General features: G+C 42.2%; 1 protein-coding gene across 4 annotated transcripts; it reads left to right on the top strand.

Moving 5' to 3' along the window:
* Window positions 1-1,107: 1,107 nt before the first annotated feature.
* LOC124041179 (cilia- and flagella-associated protein 36-like) lies at window positions 1,108-25,949 on the top strand. Of its 4 annotated transcripts, none has more exons than XM_046358447.1 (10): window positions 1,108-1,422; window positions 15,068-15,132; window positions 15,379-15,480; window positions 17,829-17,943; window positions 18,252-18,339; window positions 22,112-22,256; window positions 22,906-23,011; window positions 24,476-24,618; window positions 24,910-25,050; window positions 25,279-25,563. In XM_046358447.1, exons 1-10 carry the CDS (start codon window positions 1,320-1,322, stop codon window positions 25,420-25,422), a joined length of 1,152 nt encoding a protein of 383 aa, XP_046214403.1. In that variant the 5' UTR covers window positions 1,108-1,319; the 3' UTR covers window positions 25,423-25,563. The 4 variants fall into 4 exon arrangements, with proteins under 4 accessions (XP_046214403.1, XP_046214405.1, XP_046214406.1 ...); XM_046358449.1 differs by lacking the exon at window positions 25,279-25,563 and adding an exon at window positions 25,675-25,949 and having other exon boundaries at window positions 1,111-1,422; XM_046358450.1 differs by lacking the exon at window positions 1,108-1,422 and adding an exon at window positions 2,035-2,113 and having other exon boundaries at window positions 25,279-25,568.
* Window positions 25,950-26,007: the final 58 nt, after the last annotated feature.

Genomic DNA, 26,007 nt, shown 5'->3' with positions numbered 1-26,007 from the left:
GTTTTGAGGCATAATGGACGCACTGCCAAATTCTATAAAATGACATGAGGGCAGTTTGTGGTAGAGAAATTAACATTCAATTCTCTGGCAACAGCTCTGGTGAACATTCCTGAAGTCAGCATCCCAACTGCACGTTCATTCAAAACTTGACACATTTGTGGCATAGTGTTGTGTGATATAACTGCACATTTTAGAGTGGCCTTTTTTGAGAAATAATATTTTTGTGCATATGGAAAAGTCAGCTTATGAAACATGGGACCAACACTTTATATGTTGCATTTATATTTTTGTTCAGTGTACATTAACACCATCTCTGTTTCCAAATGTACAAATAAGCAGAGTAAGTTATGCCTTACAAATATGTTCTCATGCATAATACAACATACTTTTTTTGCTTAATTTTGGCATGCCCACTGTTGCATGCCCTGCCTTTATGAACTGTAGGACTAAAGTACAATAGACAGCCTTATTTTAACAATATATATTTCAAAATACAAAAGGAGTGTATATTTATTGTATAACCTTGATGCCTATATCGAATTGATACATTTAATGTTTACTCTTAATAATAAAAAATATGATATGTATGTATTGTGGTTTTATTCAGAGGCTACTGGACACGTCAAATCCAGTCCAAACCCCGGTAACTATCCAAATTCAGGTCTACGCGCTTTAGTGACTATCCATTTCAGATTACGTGTGATTTAAACTGTGGTGGTTTAACCTGTGAACTAATTAATCCTATCTCAAGAGTGGGGGTTAATTTACCACAGTGCCCGAGTGACAAGGGTGTGGGGGCTCTCAATCATGAAACTAGATGGCCAGTCTATTGGCTATGCACACGATCACCCTATTCAGGCATAGAGGCATCTTCAACTAGCACACGGAAACTTCGCCCTACACAACAGCGGCAATAAACGGGCAATGTAGCCTAAATCACTATTCAGGTAATGTAGGTAGTTTACAGAGAAATGTCAGGGATAATTAGTATTATGCGTTCAAAGGATCACAAAGAATAAAACACTTACTAGGTTACCACACACCTGATGGGCTGTTCAATTTGTAGAACGCTAAACGCTGATGTAATCGGTTACCATGGGGACCGATTAGGAGTCAACCCATTCGACCACTTCAAAATTCATGAGTGCGCATTTTCAGATTTTCTGCAGCTACGGAGAGGGATACTAACACTACATGGACTAGCTTGTTAGCTAGATCTCAACAAATGTATGCATACTTACACTTCAGTTGTGCATTTTGTTTAATTTCAAGACCAACCTTCCTCGTCTGAAGAGCACTACAGTGTATTTTTAGCCAACATGGCTGAGGACAACGAGTGGGTTGTGGAGAGCATCGCTGGATATTTGGGAAGTCCTGAATGGGTCATTCCATACACTGACTTCTTGGAAAACAAATGCACAGGTAAGAAAGGCCATTTGTTTTTCTACGTTTTTACGATAAAGAAAATTATTCAACGGTTTTCAGGACCAGGATTACACATGCTGGACTCATTCTTGGCACCCCTGTTCGAGTGAGCTAGCTATCAAGCTGAATAACAGCCAGCTAGCTAACGTTAGCTATTAAATCTAGGTGGCATTAGCTAGCTAAAACTTTTACTGTAGCTAGCTAGCTTCAAGCGCGTAATGTTTTTGTTGGCGAAAGGGAGCAGTGATTTTCCAGCTCAGTTGTTTGGCATGCATCAGTGCGTCACATGTTTGAGCGACATTCATCCAACATGTCTTATTATAGCTTAGTTAATACTTTAAGCAAAAAAACTAGCTGGTTAAGTTATCCACTGGTTGAAACAGTATACATCTGTGCGTAGAGACCACTCGACCCCCTAGAATGTTCCGATTCAAACGCACAATTCACCAGATCTGCATTAGAATGATCACCAAATATTGAGTTTCGCTGATCAATTCTATGCATTTACTTCCGGTATGTACTTCCCAAAAATGTACAAGCAACCGAAAAACATCCAGTGTGATAGGCTTGAGCTGTTGTATTCTTCCGACCTGATCGTGGCAGTAATTTGTGATTTTTATTTTGACCTTTTTTGGAAGTACATACCGGGAGTAAATGAAGATGTTTGCTCAGCGAAACTCCATATTTGGTGATCAACGAATTTACATTATAACGCTTACAGTGGGGAATCGGCGCTTTCTGGATGTTAGCATACAGATACTGGTGCACACACTGGTTGAATCAACTTAATTGGTCAACGTGTTGTGTGTGACATGGAATCAACGTGAAAAATTCATTGGATTTGAAAAAAGTCATTAACCAGTACTGTTTTCATCTAATTTTAACAAGCGTTGTAAACATTGAAATTATGGTTGAACTCAAATACATTGACTTTCAGGTAAAAGTTTTGTTAATATCATTAATTTGCCATCTTATTTATAGGGCTAATGTAATGGTACCCCATTCACAGACGCCAACTGCTTTAGCTCTATTGATGATAGCTTTCAAAAAGCTCCCATAAAGAAGATACTAACATGCATCGCTTGCCGTACTCTTTTGTAAACATAAGGACCATATTTCATAACAGCGAGAAATTATTTTCTAAAAACAAAAGGTTAAATTGATACACACATTGTTAGGGTTAATGTTCCCACACAGCCATATCCATGTTTCAGCGCTTGTTTACTGAAGACAAGAGGTGCTAGTTAGCTGTCGAGCATGCTCTGAACACCTGTGTGGAAGCGTAACTCGGGAAGTGTAGTTTCGTTGGATGGAGGCAGCCATAGCTGTTTGGATCTGTAACTCTGCTACAGTGTAGTTTTATCGGATGGAAGCTCCCATAGCAGTATAGATCTGTGCTACAGTAAGTATATTTAAAATTTAAAGGATTGTTTCTCGCTGATGAAAGCTAAGGGCTATATATTTCAAAAGCCGTATCACAAGCAACTACTTTTGACATTTCTAAAGGTTAAACCACAGCGTAGGGATTGTAGTTCACATGAGGTAGGGGAAGTTAATGGCTGAAAACTCTAGGGAGAAGGCAGAATGCCGCCTAAAGTTTTTTTTGAAAGCTAATGTGATGGTACTACTACTAAACTTCCAAAGATCCAATCAACCATGGATGAATGAATGATGGTATACCTAGATACAAGCTGAAATTATGGTGTTCGTTGTTTGGTAAATTAGATGTAAGTGTAGACTATATAAACCCAAGCTCGAGTTACATTCAACTGTTCAATGTTATTTAGGTAGTCTATGCAATTGAGTATGGAAGCTGTTCAATGGCTCAATGTTTTGACATGATACACCACATTAACATGTCAACGTGTTTTAATTGGCACGTTAAAGGGTAGGAAGTGTGAGTTTTTACTAGTGATGTACTGATATACATTTTTTGGCCGATAAGAGGCCTTTTAAGCATTCTAGTACACCCATGGACGCAGCGGTCTAAGGCACTGAATCTCAGTGCAAGAGGCATCACTACAGTCCCTGGTTCGAATCCAGGCTGTATCACATCCGGCCGTGATTGGGAGTCCCATAGGGCGGCGCACAATTGGCCCAGCATTGTCCTGGTTTGGCCGGTGTTGGCCGTCATTGTAAATAAGAATTTGTTCTTCACTGACTTGCCTAGTTAAATAAAGGTTACACACACCACACTGACCAAAAAGTTATTTTGTTGCCATTTACGTATGTCCTCATTACCAGTAAAACATAATCAAAACCAATTTCTTTCACTTACTTGCTGTGCTGTTTCATTGTTCAGTCGTTTCATTCTCAACCAGGATTTCTATGGAATGCCATTTGGGTCTTTGCGTGTCAAAAAATATACTATTAACATTTTTTTTTTACCGATATTTAACCAGGTAGGCTAGTTGAGAATAAGTTCTCATTTACAACTGCGACCTGGCCAAAATAAAGCAAAGCAGTGCGATACAAGCAACACAGAGTTAAACAAGGAATAAACAAACATAGTCTATAATACAATAGAAAAAGTCTATATACAGTGTGTGCAAAATAGGTAGGATAAGGGAGGTAAGGCTATTTGAGTGTCAAATAACACTATTTGACATGTCAAATAAGTTTGTTGACCAAACAGGACCTGAATATGACTGTCACATAATTTAAGGCGTTAATTAATTTTTTACGTAGTTATTACACATTGATTACACTATCACTCGGATTTCATATGTCACAAATATTCATCGATATGTATGCTATGATGCTGCTAAGGTTGTCCCGCGCACCTACAGTGCTGGCCATTAAAAAAGGGCAATGAATTCCATTATCTTGGCATTAATGGATTTCACCTTAGAGTTGTCTCACTGAAATTTTGTTACTCATTCAAATGACTGCTTGACTTGTTGACTGCTCAATCCACACAGCAGACATTGTGGGCTAGTTTAGGAAGGCTGTGCTGCACGTATAGCGCAAAATTTTACATGGCGTCATTACTTCATGTACCTTCATTATATAGGTATGCACATCAGCTTTGACATCGGTTTTGCACATCGGGCATTAAACTAGACATCGGCCGATTCCGATATTTTCCACGATATATCGTGCATCCATAGTTTTTACTCAAGGTAGTAACAACACAGTGTGGTCAAAGACTTAGTAACTTCGTTGTAGTCACGATCTAGTTACTTATAACTACAAACATAGTTATGCTTTAGCCTTTTCACATATTTATTAACTTATTTGCAGATATCTTAAATTACCCACAATGTACTAATTCTCAACATCCTATGGAGAATCTACTCTGCGTTAGCTACACTACATGGTCAAAAGTATGTGGAGACCTGCTCGTCGAACATCTCATTCCAAAATCATGGGCATTCATATGGAGTTGGTCCCCCCTTTGCTACTATAACAGACTCCACTATTCTGGGAAAGCTTTCCACTAATTGTTGGAACATTGCTGCGGGGACTTGCTTCCATTCAGCCACCAGCATTAGTGAGGTCAGGCACTAACGTTGGGTGATTAGACCTGACTCGCAGTCGGCGTTCCAATTCAACCCAAATGTGTTCGATGGAGTTGAGATCAGGGCTTGGGCAGGCCAGTCAAGTTCTACCACACCAATCTCGACAAACCATTTCTGTATCGACCTCGCTTTGTGCATGGGTGGCATTGTCATGCTGAAACAGGAAAGGGCCTTCCACAAACTGTTACCACAAAGTTGGAAGCACAGAATCATCTAGAATGTCATTGTATGCTGTAGCGTTAAGATTTCCCTTCACTGGAACTAAGGGGCCTAGCCGGAACCATGAAAAACAGCCCCAGGCCAGTTCTCTTCCTCCACCAAACTTTACACTTGGCACTATGCATTGGGGCAGGTAGCATTCTCCTGGCATCCGCCAAACCCAGATTTGTCCATTGGACTGCCAGATGGTGAAGTTTGATTCATCACTCCAGAGAACGTGTTTCCACTGCTCCAGAGTCTAATGGCAGTGATCTTCACACCAATCCAGCCGATGCTTGGCATTGCGCATGGTGATCTTAGACTTGTTTGTGGCTGTTTGGCCATGTAAACCCATTTCATGAAGCTCCTGATGAACAGTTCTTGTGCAGAAGTAGCTTCCAGAGGCAGTTTGGAACTCGGTAGTGAGTGTTGCAACTGAGGACAGATGATTTTTACGCATTACGCGCTTCAGCACTCTCCGATCCCATTCTGTGAGCTTGTGTGACCACTTTGCGGCTGAGCCATTGTTGCTCCTAGATGTTTCCATTTCACAATAACAGCAATTACAGTTGACCTGGGCAGCTCGAGCAGGGCAGAAATTTGTTGGCATCCTATGACAATGCCACGTTGAAAGTCACTGAGCTCTTCAGTAAGGCCAATGTTTGTCTTTGGAGATCGCAAGGCTGTGTGCGTGATTTTATACACCTGTCGGCAACAGGTGTGGCAGAATCCACTAATTTGAAGAGGTGTCCACATACTTTTGTATATATCGTGTAGCTCTGTTGAAATGAACACAACTTGTTTCCAAAGCTAAGCAGGGTATATAAAGGTAGGCATCTGTATGGTAGACTCGTTCTCACTGAAGTGTATTACCCCTCATCACCAGCTGTCTACACAATATGTGAAAACCAGCACCTCCCGCGACAGAGATAAATCATCTCAATAACTAAAGCAGATCGCTTGCTACTGCCCACTACATAATGAGGATGTGAAATTTCAGCACCAAAGCACGTTTTTACTTTGGGCAGAGTGGGTGGACACCCTATTGTTCAGGCAGAAGTCATTGGACTGTGGCTTCACATTTTATTTCAATAAACCTCTTTATTTAGGTTGATAGCATGACATTGAAAAAATGACTGATTCAAATATTTCAAATATTACATTTTACTATCAACATTGAAACAAGGTCAAATAAACTCTGTAATCAAATCTAAAGTTAATTGACGAAAGGATGAAAAAGATTGTTTATGTTTCTTTGTGGAATTTTCAATGCAATTTCACCGTATACAGTACCAGTCAGAAGTTTGGACACACCTACTCATTCAAGCGTTTTTCTTTATTTGTATTATTTTCTACATTGTAGAATAATAGTGAAAACATCAGAACTATGAAATAACACATATGGGATCATGTAGTAACCAAAAAAAGTGTTTCACAAATATGTATTTAATGAGATTCTTCAAAGTAGCAACCCTTTGTCTTGATGACAGCTTTGCACACTCTTGCCATTCTCTCAAACAGCTTCATGAGCTAGTCACCTGGAATGCATTTCAATTAAAAGGTGTGTCTTGTTAATTTGTGGAATTTCTTTCCTTCTTATTGCGTTTGAGCCAGTCAGTTGTGTTGTGACAAGGTAGGGGTGGTATACAGAAGATAGCCCTATTTGGTAAAAGGCCAAGTTCACATTGTTTTATTTTATTTAACCTTTATTTAACTAGGCAAGTCAGTTAAGAACAAATTCTTATTTACAATGACGACCTACCAAAAGGCATCCTGCGGGGATAGGTGACTGGATTTAAAAAATAAAAAATGAATACAATATAAATATAGGACAAAACACACATCACAACAAGAGAGACACAACACGGCAGCAACACATGACAACACAGCATGGTAGCAACACAACATGGTACAAACATATTTTTAATTTTTTTACCTTTTTTATTTAACTAGGCATGTCAGTTAAGAACAAATTCTTATTTTCAATGAAGGCATAGGAACAGTGGGTTAACTGCCTTGTACAGGAGCAGAACGACACATTTTTACCTTGTCAGCTCGGGGATTTGATCTTGCTACCTTTGTTACTAGTCCAATGCTCAAACCACTAGGCTACCTGCCACCCCATTATTGGGCAAAGTCAACAGCACAAAGGTCAAGAAGGTAGAGACAACAATACATCATACAAAGCAGCCACAACTGTTAGTAAGAGTGTCCATGATTGAGTCTTTGAATGAAGAAATGGAGATAAAACTGTCCAGTTTAAGTGTTTGTTGCAGCTCGTTCCAGTCGCTAGCTGCAGTGAACTGAAAAGAGTGACCCAGGGATGTGTGTGCTTTGGGGACCTTTAACAGAATGTGACTCTCTGAACTGGTATTGTATGTGGAGGATGAGGACTGGAGTAGATATCTCAGATAGGGGGAATGATGCTAAGGGTTTTATAAATAAGCATCAACCAGTGAGTCTTGCGACAGGTATACAGAGATGACCAGTTGACAGAGGAGTATAAAGTGCAGTGATGTGTCCTAAAAGGTGCATTGGTTGCAAATCTGATGACCGATTGGTAAAGAACATCTAGCCGCTCGAGAGCATCCTTACCTGCCGATCTATAAATTATGTTTCCGTAATCTAGCATGGGTAGGATGGTCATCTGAATCAGGGATAGTTTAGCAGCTGGGGTGAAAGAGGAGCGATTACGATAGAGGAAACCAAGTCTAGATTTAACTTTCACCTGCAGCTTTAATATGTGCTGAGAGAAGGACAGTGCACCGTCTAGCCATACTCCCAAGTACTTGTATGCGCCGACTACCTCACGTTCTAAACCCTCATAGGTAGTTATAACACCCGTGGGAAGAGGGGCATTCTTCTTACCAAACCACATGACCTTTTGATTTGGAGGTGTTCAGAACAAGGTTAAGGGTAGAGAAAGCTTGTTGGACACTAAGAAAGCTTTGTTGTAGAGCATTTAACACAGAATCCGGGAGGGGCCAGCTGAGTATAAGACTGTATCATCTGCATATAAATGGATGAGAGAGCTTCCTACTGCCGAAGCTATGTTGTTGATGTAAATTGAGAAGAGCGTGGGGCCTTGGATTGAGCCTTGGGGTACTCCCTTGGTGACAGGCAGTGGCTGAGACAGCAGATTTTATACACTGCACTCTTTGAGAGAGGTAGTTAGCAAACCAGGCTAAAAGCTTAGGCCAAGTGAATAAAAATAGCAGCACAATATTGCTTAGAATCAAGGGCGAGGGTGACATCATTAAAGACCTTGAAGGTTGCAGTGAGACATCATAACCTGAGCGGAAACCAAATTATACCCGAGAGAATACTATAGACATCAAGAAAGCCAGTCAGTTGATTATTAACAAGTTTTTCCAACACTTTTAATAAACAGGGCAAAATAGAAATAGGCCTATAAAGAGTAGGATCAGCTCCTTTTAAGTAAAGGATGAACTGTGGCTGCCTTCCAAGCAATGGGAACCTCCCCAAAAAGGAGAGACAAGCTTTGCGATGATAGGGGCAGCAACCTTAAAGAAGAAATGGTTTCGACCCTCTGACCCAGATGTGTTTTTGGGGTCAAGTTTAACCTCTCTGGGGTAGGCGGGACATTTGCATCCCACATGGCCAATAGCCAGGGAAAATGCAGAGCGCCAAATTCAAATTTATTTCTACAAAAATCACACTTTCATTAAATTACACATGCAAGATAGCAAATTAAAGCTACACTTGTTGTGAATCCAGCCAACATGTCAGATTTCAAAATGGCTTTTCGGTGAAAGCATAAGATGCTATTATCTGATGATAGCACAACAGTAAACAATGAGAGAGTAGCATATTTCAACTCTGCAGGCGCGACACAAAACGCAGAAATAAAATATAAATCATGCCTTACCTTTGACGAGCTTCTTTTGTTGGCACTCCTATATGTCCCATAAACATCACAAATGGTCCTTTTGTTCAATTAATTCCGTTGATATATATCCAAAATGTCAGTTTATTTGGAGCGTCGTTTGATCCAGAAAAACACTGCTTCCAACTTACGCAACGTCGCTACAAAATATCTCAAAAGTTACCTGTAAACTTTGCCAAAACATTTCAAACTTATTTTGTAATACAACTTTAGGTATTTCTAAACATATATAATCGATCAAATTGAAGACTGGATGATCTGTGTTCAATACAGGAGCAAAACAAACTGACGCTACTTTTCTGGTTACGCGCCTTTATTGTGTACCTTTTTTAAAGGTACACATGAAGTGACGTTCGTTCTGAACTATGGTACTTCATTACACAAAGGAAAAACCTCAACCAATTTCTACAAACTGGTTTTGCCTGCTAACAGTGCCTTGCGAAAGTATTCGGCCCCCTTGAACTTTGCGACCTTTTGCCACATTTCAGGCTTCAAACATAAAGATATAAAACTGTATTTTTTTGTGAAGAATCGACAACAAGTGGGACACAATCATGAAGTGGAACGACATTTATTGGATATTTCAAACTTTTTTAACAAATCAAAAACTTTTGCTGCGATTACAGCTGTAAGTCGCTTGGGGTATGTCTCTATCAGTTTTGCACATCGAGAGACTGAAAAATTTTCCCATTCCTCCTTGCAAAACAGCTCGAGCTCAGTGAGGTTGGATGGAGAGCATTTGTGAACAGCAGTTTTCAGTTTTTTCCACAGATTCTCGATTGGATTCTGGTCTGGACTTTGACTTGGCCATTCTAACACCCGAATATGTTTATTTTTTAACCATTCCATTATAGATTTTGCTTTATGTTTTGGATCATTGTCTTGTTGGAAGACAAATCTCCGTCCCAGTCTCAGGTCTTTTGCAGACTCCATCAGGTTTTCTTCCAGAATGGTCCTGTATTTGGCTCCATCCATCTTCCCATCAATTTGAACCATCTTCCCTGTCCCTGCTGAAGAAAAGCAGGCCCAAACCATGATGCTGCCACCACCATGTTTGACAGTGGGGATGGTGTGTTCAGGGTGATGAGCTGTGTTGCTTTTACGCCAAACATAACGTTTTGCATTGTTGCCAAAAAGTCCAATTTTGGTTTCATCTGACCAGAGCACCTTCTTCCACATGTTTGGTGTGTCTCCCAGGTGGCTTGTGGCAGACTTTAAACGACACTTTTTATGGATATCTTAAAGAAATGGCTTTCTTCTTGCCACTCTTCCATAAAGGCCAGATTTGTGCAATATACGACTGATTGTTGTCCTATGGACAGAGTCTCCCACCTCAGCTGTAGATCTCTGCAGTTCATCCAGAGTGATCATGGGCCTCCTTGTATGAGCTGAAAGTTTAGAGGGGGACGGAAAGTAAAGGGGCTGAATAATTTTGCACGCCCAATTTTTCAGTTTTTGATTTGTTAAAAAAGTTTGAAATATCCAATAAATGTCATTCCACTTCATGATTGTGTCCCACTTGTTGTTGGTTCTTCACAAAAAAATACAGTTTTATATCTTTGTTTGAAGCCTGAAATGTGGCAAAAGGTCGCAAAGTTCAAGGGGGCCGAATACTTTCGCAAGGCACTGTATATAAACAGCTGACTATGTGCTTTACCAAAACAATGCTGTGCGCAACATGCGCTGCTTCTTCCGGTATGAATTGTCAATGGCGAATGAACCTCTTTACGCCAGAGTTTACGACATGGGTTGGTCTTCCAACACATAAACATTACATATTGCCGTTTACCTCAGCTCATTGGCTATCTACCCAGCTAGATTTCAAGACTAACAGTGGTTATTGGATTCCGTGCGCAGAGAGGTTAAAACCAGCAAATCAAATCATTTGGGGAAGACCTGGTAGAGACAACTGAGGTGAAGGTGATCCTTGGTAAAGATTACCACTCCTCCACCTTTGGAAGATCTGTCTTGCCGAAAAAGGTTATAACCAGAAAGGTTAACATCAGTATTCAAAACACTGTTCCTTAACCACGTCTCAGTAATGACCAACACATCTGGATTGGAGCTGTGAACCCACACTTTCAATTGATCCATTTTAGGTAATAAGCTTCTAGTGTTAACGTGCAGAAAACCCAGGCTTTTACGAGAGCAGAAATCAGTGAAACAGATATCAGAGCACAAGTCAGAATTGGGGCTAGCAACAGTAGTTGGGACAGCGTGTACAGTCGTGGCCAAAATATTTGAGAATGACACAAATATAAATTTTCACAAAGTCTGCTGCCTCAGGTTGTATGATGATAATTTACATATGCTCCAAAATGTTATGAAGAGTGATCAGATGAATTGCAATTAATTGCAAAGTCTCTCTTTGCCATGTAAATGATCTGGATCCCAAAAAAAACATTTCAGCCCTGCGACAAAAGGACCAGCTGACATCATGTCTGTGATTCTCTCGTTAACACAGGTGTGAGTGTTGACAAAGACAAGGCTGGAGATCACTCTGTCATGCTGATTGAGTTTGATTAACAGACTGGAAGCTTCAAAAGGAGGGTGGTGCTTGGAATCATTGTTCTTCCTCTGTCAACCATGTTTACCTGCAAGGAAACACGTGCCGTTATCATTGCTTTGCACAAAAAGGGGTTCCCAGGCAAGGATATTGCTGCCAGTAAGATTGCACCTAAATCAACCATTTATCGGATCATCAAGAACATCAAGGAGAGCAGTTCAATTGTTGTGAAGATGGCTTCAGGGTGCCCAAGAAAGTCCAGCAAGCGCAAGGACCGTCTCCTAAAATGTATTCAGCTGCGGGATCGGGGCACCACCAGTACAGAGCTTGCTCAGGAATGGCAGCAGGCAGGTGTGAGTGCATCTGCACGCACAGTGAGGCAAAGACTTTTGGAGGATGGCCTGGTGTCAAGAAGGGCAGCAAAGGAGCCACTTCTCTCCAGGAAAAACATCGGGGACAGACTGATATTCTGCAAACAGGTTTGGAGTTTTGGTCTGGAGCGAAGGCCATGCTGTGGCGAGTAGCATCCTGCATATGTACCTGCCAAAAAATCCAAGTTTATCTAACTTAATCTATCCTTTATAAAAAAAAAACATGTTGAAAGATGTGAGAGCTCCCATTTAGCTGTCTCTCTCTGAGGGTGGCGTGTTTCCACTGCATGCCAGATATTATGACAAGAACAGCGCAAATAAGCAAAGGGAAACGACAATCCATCATTACTTTAAGACATGAAGTCCGTCAATCTGAAAAAGAAGAAATGTTCAAAGTTCATGTGCAGTCGCCAAAACCATCAAGTGCTATGATGAAACTGGCTCTCACGGGGACCACCACAGGATAGGAAGACCCAGATTTACCTCTGCTGCAGAGGAGAAGTCCATTCGAGTTACCGGCCTCAGAAATTGCAGTCCAAATAAATGCTTCACGGAGTTAAAGTAACAGACACATCTCAATAACTGTTCAGAGGAGACTGTGTGAATCAGGCCTTCATGGTCAAATTGCTGCATAGAAACCACTAGTAAAGGACACCAATAATAAGAAGACTTGATTGGGCCAAGAAACACAAGCAATGGACATTAGACCGATGGAAATCTGTCATTTGGCCTGATGAGTCCAAATTTTAGATTTTTGGTTCCAACCACCATGTCTTTGTGAGACTCTGAGTAGGTGAATGGATGATCTCTGCATGTGTGGTTCCCACCGTGAAGCACGGGGGTGTGATGGTGTGGGGGTGTTTTGCTGGGGACACTGTCTGTGATTTATTTAGAATTCAAGGCACACTTAACCTCTTGGAACTACCCATCCAGGATCTGGGATAATTGTCATCAACTACACCAATTAGCATAGCGCAACGGTCAAATAATCTTACTAGAAAATATTCATATTCATGAAATCACAAGGGAAATATAGCGAAACACAGCTTAGTCTTTTGTTAATCACCCTGTCGTCTCAGATTTTGAAATGATGCTTTACAGTGAAAGCAAGATAAGCGTTTGTGTAAGTTTATCGATAGCCTAGCATATCATTAGCCTAGCCTAGCATATCATTATGTCCAGCTAGCAGCAGGAAGCTTGGTCACGAATCAGAAAAGCAATCAAATGAATCGTTTACCTTTGATTTTCGGATGTTTGCAGTCATGAGACTCCCAGTTAGACAGTAAATGTTCATTTTGTTCCATAAAGAAAAATTTTATACCCAAAATACCTCCGTTTGTTTGTCACGTTATGTTCAGAAATCCACCGGAAATAGCGGTCACGACAACGCCGGGGGAAAAAAATCAAATTATATCCATAATATCGACAGAAACATGGCAAACGTTTTTTATAATCAATCCTCAAGGTGTTTTTCAAATATCTATTCGATAATATATCAACCGGGACAGTTGGCTTTTCAGTAGGACCGGGAGGAAAAATGGCTACCTCTCTCTTTTACGCAAGAATCACTCTGAGAGCCATCAGCTGGCCACTTACGCAATGTGGTCGTTTACTCTCATTCTTCAACATAAAGGCGTGAAACTACGTCTAAAGGCTTTAGACACCTTAGGGAAGATGTAGAAAAAGGAATCTGGTTGATATCCCTTTCAATGGTCAATAGGGATGCATAGGAACACAAAGATTTCAAAATATGAGTCACTTCCTGATTGGATTTTTCTCAGGATTTCGCCTGCAATATCAGTTCTGTTATACTCACAGACACTATTTTTACAGTTTTGGAAACGTTAGTGTTTTCTATCCTAAGCTGTCAATTATATGCATATTCTAGCATCTGGTCCTGAGAAATAGGCCGTTTTACCTTGTGAACGTTATTTTTCCAAAAATAAAAAGAGTGCCCCCTAGCTTCAAGAGGTTAACTTCTTACGGATCAATGGGACGCTACCGTCCCACCTGGCCAACATCCGGTGAAATTGCAGAGCGCCAAATTCAAATTAAATTACTATAAATATTCAACTTTCATGAAATCACAAGTGCAATACATCAAAATAAAGCTTAACTTGTTTTAATCCAGCCGCCATGTCAGATTTAAAAGGGGCTTTACGGCGAAAGCAAACCATGCGATTATCTGAGGACAGATAATTTTTAACAAATAATTTTCAACCAGAAATAGCGATATAATATATGCCTTACCTTTGAAAATCTTCTTCTGTAGGCACTCCAAAAGGTCCCAGTTACATTACAAATGGTCCTTTTGTTCGATAAACTCCTTCTTTATATCCATAAAAACTCAGTTTAGCTGGCGCACCTCAGTCAATAATCCACTCGTTTTCTCTCCTTCAAAATGAATCCCAAACATTACCAATAAACTTATCCAAACAAGTCCATCAACATTTATAATCAATCCTTAGGTACCCTAATACGCAAATAAACAATACAATTTAAGACAGAGAATCGTTATTGTCTTTACCGGAGAAAAATACCAAAGAATGTGCTCTTATTCACACGCTTCGAAACACTACAGCCAAAATGGAAACCCAGAAAAACGATGATTTCTGGCAAAAATTCCAAAACCCAGCCTGAAACTCATTCTAAAGACTGTTGACATCAAGTGGAAGCCCTAGGAACTGCAATCAGGCACGATTCTGCCTTATTATAAAAGAGCCAGCCATTGAAATCAGTGGTAGGATAAATTTGTTTTTTTGGGGGATGGTTTGTCGACGGGGTTTCGCCTGCCATTTCAGTTCTGTTATACTCACAGACATTATTTTCACAGTTTTAGAAACTTTAGAGTGTTTTCTATCCATGTGCATGTCCTAGCTTCTGGGCCTGAGTAGCAGGCAGTTTACTTTGGGCATGCTTTTCATCTGGATGTCAAAATACCGCCCCCTATCCCAAAGAAGTTTTAAGCAAGGCACTTAACCCTATTTTCTCTTGTAAGTTGCTTTGGGTAAGAGCATCTGCTAAATGGCTCAAATGTAAATTAAGAATGTATGTCAATAAGCAGTGTCACCCTACTTGTTTAATTCAGATATTATGCATGCAAGTTTGCATAGTTGACCAATTTAGCATTTTCTTTCAGTTTTTGATGACGAAGATGAAAATAAATTGACTTATACAGAAATCCATCAGCAGTACAAGCATTTGGTGAGTAGCTAGCTACAGCCTTTGGAATGGCTTGCAACATTATTATGCATTGGGTTTCTTATTATGATGATTTATCGTTACACATGTATCTTAAATAGACATATTCTGGAAGGGTCTGCAATTCCATAAATTAGTCCTGAATCAAGATGTGGAATGGCTGAGTTAGTCATGAATAGTTTGTCAGTGTCTTAACATCAAATGTTTTGTCTCTGGAAAACAGTGATGCAACTAGCTATTTACTTTCAGGTGGAGAAGTTGTTAGAAACCTACATGCAAGAGGTTGGCATCGATGAGCAGCAGTTTTTGGAGGCATGCTCCTCTCCTTTTGCCAAGTCCAAAATCTTACAGGTAAGCTCGATCATCTTTCCTATACACTGCCACAAATTATGCCAGCTACGTAGATGTAGACGGATGAGTGTGCACCTTTACAATACAAATGGGTTGAGAACAGAACATCAAGATATTTACATATCCTTCAGTGCTTTACACAAGTCAGTGGTAGGAAAATGTAAACCATTGCTCTGAAAATACCTAGGTCTATGTTTGGGCCAGGGCAAGAGCTCTCTCTGGATACAGCATTAAAGACTCTCCCTAAAAATAGCATTATGTCAATGCCTGCTGTGATGACATATATAGGGGATTTGTATTATGATGATGTCTAATGGTTGCTGGGAACATGCCAGCTATTGGTCTCTTTTTTTGGACTCTGGCCATACTGAATGATATATTCTGTATCTGGGCGGAATTCAATAGCCTCCATCTCAGGACAATGAATTTAATGCACCATCAAGTAATGTAATACATCTCTGACAGTAGAGATGAGCTCTTTGACATCCCAAAGGCCTAGTTGCCTTTTGATGAAGCCAAGCACTACAAGGTTCAGGTCTGCACTGAACGCTAACCAAGTCATTTGGAATAATTATTGCACATTTTTATTTATTTAACCGTTATTTTACTGAGAACACGTTCTCATTTGCAGCAACGACCTGGGGAATAGTTACAGGGGATGAATGAGCCAATTGTAAACTAGGGATTATTAGGTTACCGTGATGGTTTGAGGGCCAGATTGGGAATTTAGCCAGGACACCAGGGTTAACACCCCTACTCTTATGATAAGTGCCATGGGACCTCTAATGACTTCAGAGTCAGGACACCCATTTAACGTCCCATCCGAAAGACTGCACCCTACACAGGGCAGTGTCCCCAATCACTGCCCTAGGGCAGTGGGATATTTTTCTTTAGACCAGAGGAAAGAGTGCCTCCTACTGGCCCTCCAACACCACTTCCAGCAGCATCTGGTCTCCCATCCAGGAACTGACCAGGACCAACCCTGCTTAGCTTCAGAAGCAAGCCAGCAGTGGTATGCTGCAGGTCAGGAAGGAGGAGTGGACAGTGCCAGAGTTTAACAACTCTAATGAGGTAGCTTACTATGGGATGGGTTTCTACAGGGACTCCCTGTGATATTGTTACAATTTAACTTTGGGCCCTATCTAATCAAACTCAATTACCAGGTTTCTGGGATAAATCCCAAACTATTCTTCTTGCACTACAAGTATGCCTAGGTTATGCACATTTGATGTGTGTAGATAAACAAACAATGTTTACAGTGTTTCTTTTTGTGCAAGAATACTCATCCTGGAGACCTGTTTACTGATTTTATGAAATGGGCCTTCGGTTGTAGCCTGGTGGAACAAGCCGAGCGCATCGGTCAGTCTGCTTGACCAGGCCACTTCGGTTGCATGGCAAGCAATCAAGAACAAGAAAGGTACAGATTGAACTACCTGTGAAGAAACGTAGGCTACATATTAAGGACTTGAAGGCAAGCTCCTTTCAGTTCTGCTCATGCTGTTACCTGCTGTCTCCATGCCGACTGTTTTGACAGTTCACCGCCCACTAGGGCGGGGTTGTGATACTACTTAATTAGCTTGCTGAAGCATTTCCCCGAGGTCTGAATCTGAGGACCTTATCACCATTGAGCCTAATCCACACCTTTCCCGACCCTTTACCTTCCTACTAATGGTAGGGAATATGAACTGTCAGAGTGGGGAAATGTGATAGGATTGGGTGTGCTCTCATGAAAACACATTCAAGATAACTTTCAGCCTAGATCTTCTTGAAATGCGTCCTCCTGTCATGGACTGAGGAGCATGACCCATCATGTTCAACTCCATGGTCAAAGAATGCATGGCCCTGCATAAAAATACATCATAGGAAATAGTTCAGGTACACAATGATGCATTCTGTTTCTCCTCCATCTGCTGGTGTTGTGAACCTGAGACTGTTAAACATACAGGAGCTCAGGTAGACCTGATCTATGAGCAGATTAGTGGGCCAGGCCTAAATCGGGTTAGTGAGATACAGGAACAGCTCGATGGAGCTATTCCTGATGGAGAGCGTTACTTAGTCTCAGAGCCAACAGTGCCCTCTGGGACATACCTGGGCCAGAAAAAGACCTCGGTTGTGATTTAAGTTACCAGGAGGCACATAATGTAGGCCTCAGGACAGAGACAGAGAGAGGAAGAAAATTCAGAGCTGACTCAGTTTCAATTACAGTGCCAACTGCCAAGGTTGCACAACCCAAAGGCAGAGAACTCAAAGAAACAAGTACAAATATGAATAATTCATAGGACTTGTCAAGATGGTTAGCAGATGTAGAACAGTATTCATGCTTATTATTAACTGTACCTTTTGTACAGACTGTATTCCAGCCCGTCCTGGCCACAGACGACTTCCAGATGTTCAGGTCTCTCATGGTGCAGAAGAACATGGAGCTCCAGCTCCAGGCGCTGCAGGTCATTAAAGAGAGAAATGGTACACCTTTTCACTGTTGTCACACAAGTCCTAATTAGGGTTGAACAAATCTGGTAACTTTCCCAACATATTCAGATTTTGCAGATGTCTTGATTGGAGGATTCCGCATTTCTTGCGTATTCCCTCCTGATTTGTGAAAGTTACTGGATTTTTTTCCCCATCCTAATGCTTGCCTACCGTACCAGCTTACACACTAACTCCATCATGCGGGTGTGCCCACACACACACACACACTTGGCACAATGGCACCGATGAGCCTACACCGGTCCAAAACTATTTGTTCTAATGCTCCCCTCCTGTGTGCATAGGCGCCCTGCCTGAGTGTCTCACAGATGGAGCAGACGTGATGAGTGAACTGGAGCAGCAGGAGATGAAGATTATACAGGAGGTTCTGAAGTAAGAGACTCATAGAACTGGGGCCATTACTCCAGCCCTCATACATGTACTGTCATTTTATAATAATAGGGTTTTCATCAGGTTCTCATAGGCTTTGTTGTGTCGTTTCCTTTAGTCATTGGCGCACACGTAGGGCCCATAGTTTTGGCTGAGCACAATATTAGACCAGGAAAAACTCCAGCTCCCGATAACCCCCCCCAAAAGGAACAATAAAACAACAGAGGCTATATGCATGACATATTATTATATATTATTCGTAGCCGTCTATTTACCACCACAGACCGATGCTGGCATTAAGACCGAACTCCACCAACTCTATAAGGCCATAAGCAAACAAGAAAACACTCACCCAGAAGCGGCTCTCCTTGTGGCCGGGGACTTTAATGCAGGCAAACTGAAATCAGTTTTACCACATTTTTAGACTCTAGACCACCTTTACTCCACACACAGAGATGCATACAAAGCTCTCCGTCGCCCTCCATTTGGCAAATCTGAAATATAATTCTATCCTCCTGATTCCTGATTACAAGCAAAAACTAAAGCAGGAAGTACCAGTGACTCGCTCAATACGGAAGTAGTCAAATGACGCGGATGCTACGCTACAGGACTGTTTTGCTAGCACCGACTGAAATATGTTCCGGGATTCATCCAATGGCATTGAGGAGTACCACCTCAGTCATAGGCTTCATCAATAAGTGCACCAACTACGTCGTCCACACAGTGACCGTACCTACATATCCCAACCAAAAGCCATGGATTATAGGCAACATCCACATCGAGCTAAAGGCTAAGTGCTTTGAAAGGTTGGTAATGGCTCACCTCAACACCATTGTCCCAGAAACCCTAGACCCACTGCAATTTGCATACCACCCAGATCAGATCCACAGATGATGCGATCTCCATTGCACTCCACACGGCCCTTTCCTACCTGGACAAAAGGAACACTTATGTGAGAATGCTATTCATTGACTACAGCTCAGCGTTCTATACCATAGTACCCTCAAAGCTCATCACTAAGCTAAGGATCCTGGGACTAAACACCTCCCTCTGCAACGGGGTCCTGGACTTCCTGACGGGCCGCCCCCAGGTGGTGAGGTTAGGTAGCAACACATCTGCCACACTGATCCTCAACACTGGAGCTCCACAGGGGTGCGTGCTCATTCCCCTCCGGTACTCCCTGTTCACCTACGACTGGATGGCCAGGCACGACTCCAACACCATCATTAGGTTTGCTGATGACACAACAGTGATCAATGACGAGACAGCCTATAGGGAGGAGGTCAGAGACCTGGTCGGGTGGTGCCAGAATAACAACCTATCCCTCAACATGAGCAAGACAAAGGAGATGATTGTGGACTACAGGAAATTGAGGACCGAGCACGCCCCCATTCTCATCAACGGAGCTGTAGTGGAGCAGGTTGAGAGCTTCAAGTTCCTTGGTGTCCACATCAACAACAAACTAGAATGGTCCAAACACACCAAGACAGTCGTGAAGAGGGCATGACAAAGCCTATTATCCCTCAGGAAACTAAAAAGATTTGGCATGGGTCCTGAGTTCCTCAAAAGGTTCTACAGCTGCACGATCAAGAGCATCCTGCCTGACTGGTTGCATCACTGCCTGGTACGGCAATTGCTCGGCCTCTGACCGCAAGGCACTACAGAGGGTAGTGCGTATGGCCCAGTACATTACTCGGGCTAAGCTGCCTGCTATCCAGGACCTCTACACCAGGCGGTGTCAGTGGAAAGCCTTGAAAATTGTCAAAGACCCCAGCCACCCCAGTCATAGACTGTTCTCTCTACTGCCTCATGGCAAGCGGTACCAGAGTGCCAAGTCTAGGACCAAAAGGCGTCTCAACAGTTTTTACCCCCAAGCCATAAGACTCCTGAACAGGTCATCAAATGGCTACCCGGACTGTTTGCATTATGTGCCCCCCCAACCCCTCTTTTTACACTGCTGCTACTCTCTGTTTATCATATATGCACAGTCACTTTAACAACACCTACCTCAATTAGGCCGACTAACTGGTGCCTGTATATAGCCTCACTACTATTATATCCTTAGCTTAGTGATGAGCTTTGAGGGTACTATGGTGCTGAGCTGTAGTCAATGAATAGCATTCTCACATAGGTGTTCCTTGTGTCCAAGGGGGAAAAGGCAGTGTGAAGTAGAGATTGCATCATCTGTGGATCTGTTTGGGTGGTATGCAAATTGGAGTGAATCCAGGGTTTCTGGAATAATGATGTTGATGTGAGCCATTACCAACCTTTCCAAGCACTTCATGGCTACAGACGTGAGTGATACGGGTCTGTATTCATTTAGGTAGGTTGCCTTTGTGTTCTTGGGCACAGGGACTATGGTGATCTGCTTGAAACATGTTGGTATTACAGACTCAATCAGGGACATGTTGAAAATGTCAGTGAAGACATCTGCCAGTTGGTCAGCACATTCAGTGTTACTTGCCTCGAAGCGAGCATAGAAGTGATTTAGCTTGTCTGGTAGGCTTGTGTCACTGGGCAGCTCGTGGCTGTGCTTCCCTTTGGAGTCTGTAATAATTTGCAAGCCCTGCCACAAAAGACACACGTCTTTAGACTGTAGTATGATTCAATCTTAGCCCTGTATTGGCACTTTGCCTGTTTGTTTGTTCGTCGAGGGGCATAGCAGGATTTCTTAAGCTTCCGGGTTAGAGTCCCTCACCTTGAAAGAGGCAGCTCTGCCTCAGTGCGAATGTTGCCTGTAATCCATGGCTTCTGGTTGGGATATGTATGTACAGTCATTGTGGGGACGACATCCTCAATGCACTTCTTGATAAAGCCAGTGACTTGTGTGGTGTATTCCTCAATTACAATCGGAAGAATCCCGGAACATGTTCCAGTCTGTGATGGCAAAACAGTCCTGTAGTTTAGCATCTGCTTCATCTGACCACTTGTTGTTATTGACCGATCACTGGTGCTTCCTGGTTTAATTTTCGCTTGTAAGCAGGAATCAGTAGGGTAGCATTGTGGTCAGATTTACCAAATGGAGGGCGAGGGAGAGCTTTGCACGTGTCTCTATGTGTGGAGTACAGGTGATCTAGAATTTTTTTCCCCTTTACCTTGAACCCTGTTAAAAAACCTGTGCTTTGAATTGAGGAGGGCAGTCCATAAGCGCAGACGAAGGATATCAAGGATCTGGAACAAAAATCTTTATGGAGGAATGCCTCCCTAAGTGTTCTCCAAAATTCTTATTTTCAATGACGGCCTACAAACAGTGGGTTAACTGCCTGTTCAGGGGCAGAACGACAGATTTGTACCTTGTCAGCTCGGGGGTTTGAACTTGCAACCTTCCGGTTACTAGTCCAACGCTCTAACCACTAGGCTACCCTACCGCCAATCTCATAAAACATTTAATAAAAAGGCTCAGTGCCATTATCCTCACAAGGTGAAGTATTGAAAACAGCTGCCAATAATCTTGAACCCCATCTTTTGGGAGAGAAAAAAAGTATTACTTTTTAAACAATCTTTTCTCTGAGAAATTGTATTAGTATAATAACATTTTCCTTTTTATTTTGCATACAATATAGCTTAGTATTTATTTTATAGTCTCTAAATGGTGACAATAATGGCTGTGTTATTTAAGATCGCTTTGTATTCAACTACAAGTAACACATTGAAACACACTAGTGCAACCCTATAAAATCATGGTGGTGTTTGATGTAAAGCAACCTCACTCTTATCATCTGAGTTAAACAAACATCTACTAGTAAACATATCTCCCCGATGTGGGTTTGTACAGGAGGTCAAAGGAGGATTATGACCTAGAGATGGCTCGGCGACTGCAGTCAGAGGAGATCGGCTCCACGTCCAGAAGCTGCTCTGATAGGCCAGTTCTAGAGGCAGTCAGCATCCAGAGGCCCACCTCCATTCAACAGACCGACAAGGTGAGTTATGAACCTAATATTGTTGTAATACAAAAATACTGAACATAAGACTTTGTCTGCCTGTAGAATGTGATAAATGGTTCCTATTTCATGTATTCATAGCCATAGTATTCTTCTGAGCTATGTAGTTTAGCAGCAACACAAAAGAAGGGGAAGTGATGAGTACAGCAGCTTACAGTCCCTACATATCACGTTACTAGACATTCTTCAATCAATCAACTAATGCAGAGTGGTACATGATCTGGCAGATATCCAGCCCTGTTCTAGGACATGGGCTCACATTGTTAACGAAAGGTTTGACCTGTAACACTGTTTTTTCCGCATTATCGTTACAATACATGTTTTTTTAGCCTGTATATTAACCTAAAGTGGGGTATGTGACAACTCTCCTGTATGTTGCACATGCTCAGCCCAAGGCTGAGGCGAAGGTGTGGGACAGTGGTAGCCACCAGCCCTCTGTCCCTCTGGTCAATGGAAACGCAACGGTAACTCTCCTAGTAGTGCAGTGCACACAGTCTGCTATTGCACTATGTTAGATCTGTGGTCACCCATAAATGTTAGCTGTGCAACCTGAACTTTGTGAACATCAGTGTGGCATAACTAGAACTGCTAGATGCAATGACATGGCTGCCCTGTGCCTTCCATGTAGGTGAACAGTACATCTCCTCAGAGAGGGGAGCTGAAGGCTGCTGGAGGTAGTGGGCAGATGAGTCCAGCCAATACCAGCACATCTCCCCCTTCTAAGTTGGCATCAGGTAATAACTGTTACATTCAGTCTCTAATACTGTTGGCTGACTGTTTCCCCTCCATATACTTTGGTGCTTGAAACAGTCTTCTCTGTTTCATGTTCTCAGTACATCTACTCTATTACTAGTCTGTAGTGATGTACCTTCCCTACTGTTCACTGGATTGTGCCCTCCGTTTATTGTATACACTAGTCTGTTCCCCTTGAAGCCTTTCCTGTAGTGTAGATATAGCACATGAATGCTAAAAGGTTCATCTACATTACATGTCCCTTCAAATTAGTGGATTTGGCCATTTCAGCCACACCAGTTGCTGACAGGTATATAAAAATCGAGCACACAGCCTTGCAAACTCCATAGACAAACATTGGCAGTAGAATGGCTTTACTGAAGAGCGTAGGACTGCGTAAAAATCTTCTGTCCTCGATTGCAACACTCACTACCGAGTTCCAAACTGCCTCTGGAAGCAACATCAGCACAAGAAATGTTCATCAGGAGCTTCATGAAATGGGATTCCTTGGCAGAGCAGCCGCACACAAGCCTAAGATCACCATGCTCTAAGCCAAGCGTCGGCTGGAGTGGTGTAAAGCTCGCCGCCATTGGATTCACGTTCTCTGGAGTGATGAATCATGCTTCGCCATCTGGCAGTCCGATGGAAAAATCTGGGGTTGGCGGATGCCAGGAGAATGCATAGCCATGCAATGCCAACTGAACATTTTGGTGGAGGAATAATGGTCGGGGGCTGTTTTTCATGGTGCGGGCTAGGCCCCTTAGTTTCAGTTTAGGGAAATCTTAACGCCACAGCATACAATGACATTCTAGATGATTCTGTGCTTCCGACTTTGTCAACATTTTGATAAAGGCCCTTTCCTGTTTCAGCATGACAATGCCCCTGTGCACAAAGTGAGATCCATATAGAAATGGTTTGTTGAGATCGGTGTGGAAGAACTTAACTGGCCTGTACAGAGCCCTGACACCTTTGGGATGAATTGTAACACTGCGAGCCAGGTTCAATCGCCCAACACCAGTGCCCGACCTCACTAATGCTCTTGTGGCTGAATGGAAGCAAATTCCAACATCTAGTGGAAAGCCTTCCCAGAAGAGTGGAGTCTGTTATAGCAGCATTAGTTTCCACTAATAACGATAACAATGCACCACACCTCAGCTGATGACTGCAAATTCAAGTAGAACTCTGGTCTGCCTGTGTCATGTTTTTAGTGAGTTTCAAATGCAATCTTCTCTATTGGTTTTCCCTGATTTTCTGTTCGCATTATTCCCTTTAAAGTGTTTTGTTCCTGCTCTTTACTGTTCCTGCAAAGTTTTGTTCCTGCTCTTTCCTGCTCTTTACTGTTCCTGCAAAGTGGGGACCAACTCCATATTAACGCCCATGATTTTGGAATGAGATGTTCGACGAGCAGGTGTCCACATACGTTTGGTCAGGTAGTGTGACTAATGGAGGGTTATGTGTTGATGCAGAACCACGAGTCCTTCCTGCTGTGAGGGTTCCAGTGAAGGGCATAGAGCTTCCGGCTGTCTCCAGGGAGAAGGGCAGCAGCCAGGCAGTAGAGGGCTGGATAGAAGAGGCACGCAAGGAGGCTGGCATCTCCAAGCCGTTCACAGTGAGACTCTCCTACTGCATACACCATACAAAGGGCTTTGTGTTTTGGTTCATCATGTCACATGACATAGATTTGAATGTTTAAGGCTTTCCCAGAAATGAGAATTAGACTATTTACATTTTTCTGAGGATGGTGCTGAAGCGTCAGACATAAAAAGGGGGTTTGATGTAAAAGCTTTAAATCCAGGTCATGTGACATTAACCATAACACAGGGCCATATGTCATGCACTCTGAATAAACACCCAGACATGACCAGTTTCGCTGAAGACTTGTGTTTCTCTGTGTGTTCAGGAGTTGTCAGCAGAGCAGCAGGTGCAACTCCAGCAGAGGGCGCTGTACCTGAGGCAGCAGAGGGACAAACTTCAGGCCATGAAAAGAGAGCAGAGACCCAAACCAGCCACACCAGAGGAACCCCCTGCCCCCAGCACACCGGTAACAGCTTTCATTAGTTTCCACTAATAACGATAACAATGCACCACACCTCAGCTGATGACTGCAAATTCAAGTAGAACTCTGGTCTGCCTGTGTCATGTTTTTAGTGAGTTTCAAATGCAATCTTCTCTATTGGTTTTCCCTGATTTTCTGTTCGCATTATTCCCTTTAAAGTGTTTTGTTCCTGCTCTTTACTCCCCTCTTATTTTGCTGCCTTGCCAATCAAAGGACTATGTTCCTAAAATGAACAGGGGTGGTGCTAGTAGTGTACAGGAAGAGATGGTCAATGCCTCGCAGCCTGCAAGCTCTCTCGTTGGGGGACATAAACCCAAGGTGATCTGGGTTGAAGTGACAACTGTCTCCACTTTGTAGTGCTGCTGCCCCGTGTGCTTCTACTCTTCGGGCTCTATTCAGTCTAGATCGCTGAAGCTTTAGATTGCGCAATATGAAAAGGGTCACTTCCAATTGAGCCGGCATATGCAGTCGCCACTAACATCGCTTTTAAGTCAGGCTGAACTTCAGCGATACGGATTGAATAAAGCCCTTGCTGTAGTAGATTTGTGACTTAAGTTTGAGTGGTGCTACCGTTCAACATTTGATACTTTCTTGGTTTTCCCTTCAAAGGAGATCTCTGTCGAAGATAAAAAGAAGTTACAGAAAAGAAAACATCTGGCTGAAAAACTGAAAGAGGAAGTCATCAAGAAGTAAACGTAACTGCAATATACACCCCCCCAGAGTTTAATTGTAGTCCAAATGGTCCCTGGTCCGGGACTGTGCTTGAGAAGGGGCAAAAGGAAAGGTATTAAAATGGATCTTTATATAGAATCAGTGATGCATTAATATTAACTATGTAAGATCATGTATGCTGTTTAATAAATCCTATTATTTTATACACTTTCTGCCAGAGATCTTGTGATAAACCTACTGGTCAGCATGGAAAGATGCAATTAACTTGTA

This window comes from Oncorhynchus gorbuscha, linkage group LG08 (genome assembly GCF_021184085.1).
Source record: "Oncorhynchus gorbuscha isolate QuinsamMale2020 ecotype Even-year linkage group LG08, OgorEven_v1.0, whole genome shotgun sequence".
Taxonomy (NCBI): domain Eukaryota; kingdom Metazoa; phylum Chordata; class Actinopteri; order Salmoniformes; family Salmonidae; genus Oncorhynchus; species Oncorhynchus gorbuscha.
Note: the sequence above shows the minus strand (reverse complement) of the source record. Positions and strands in the feature narration are given on the sequence as shown.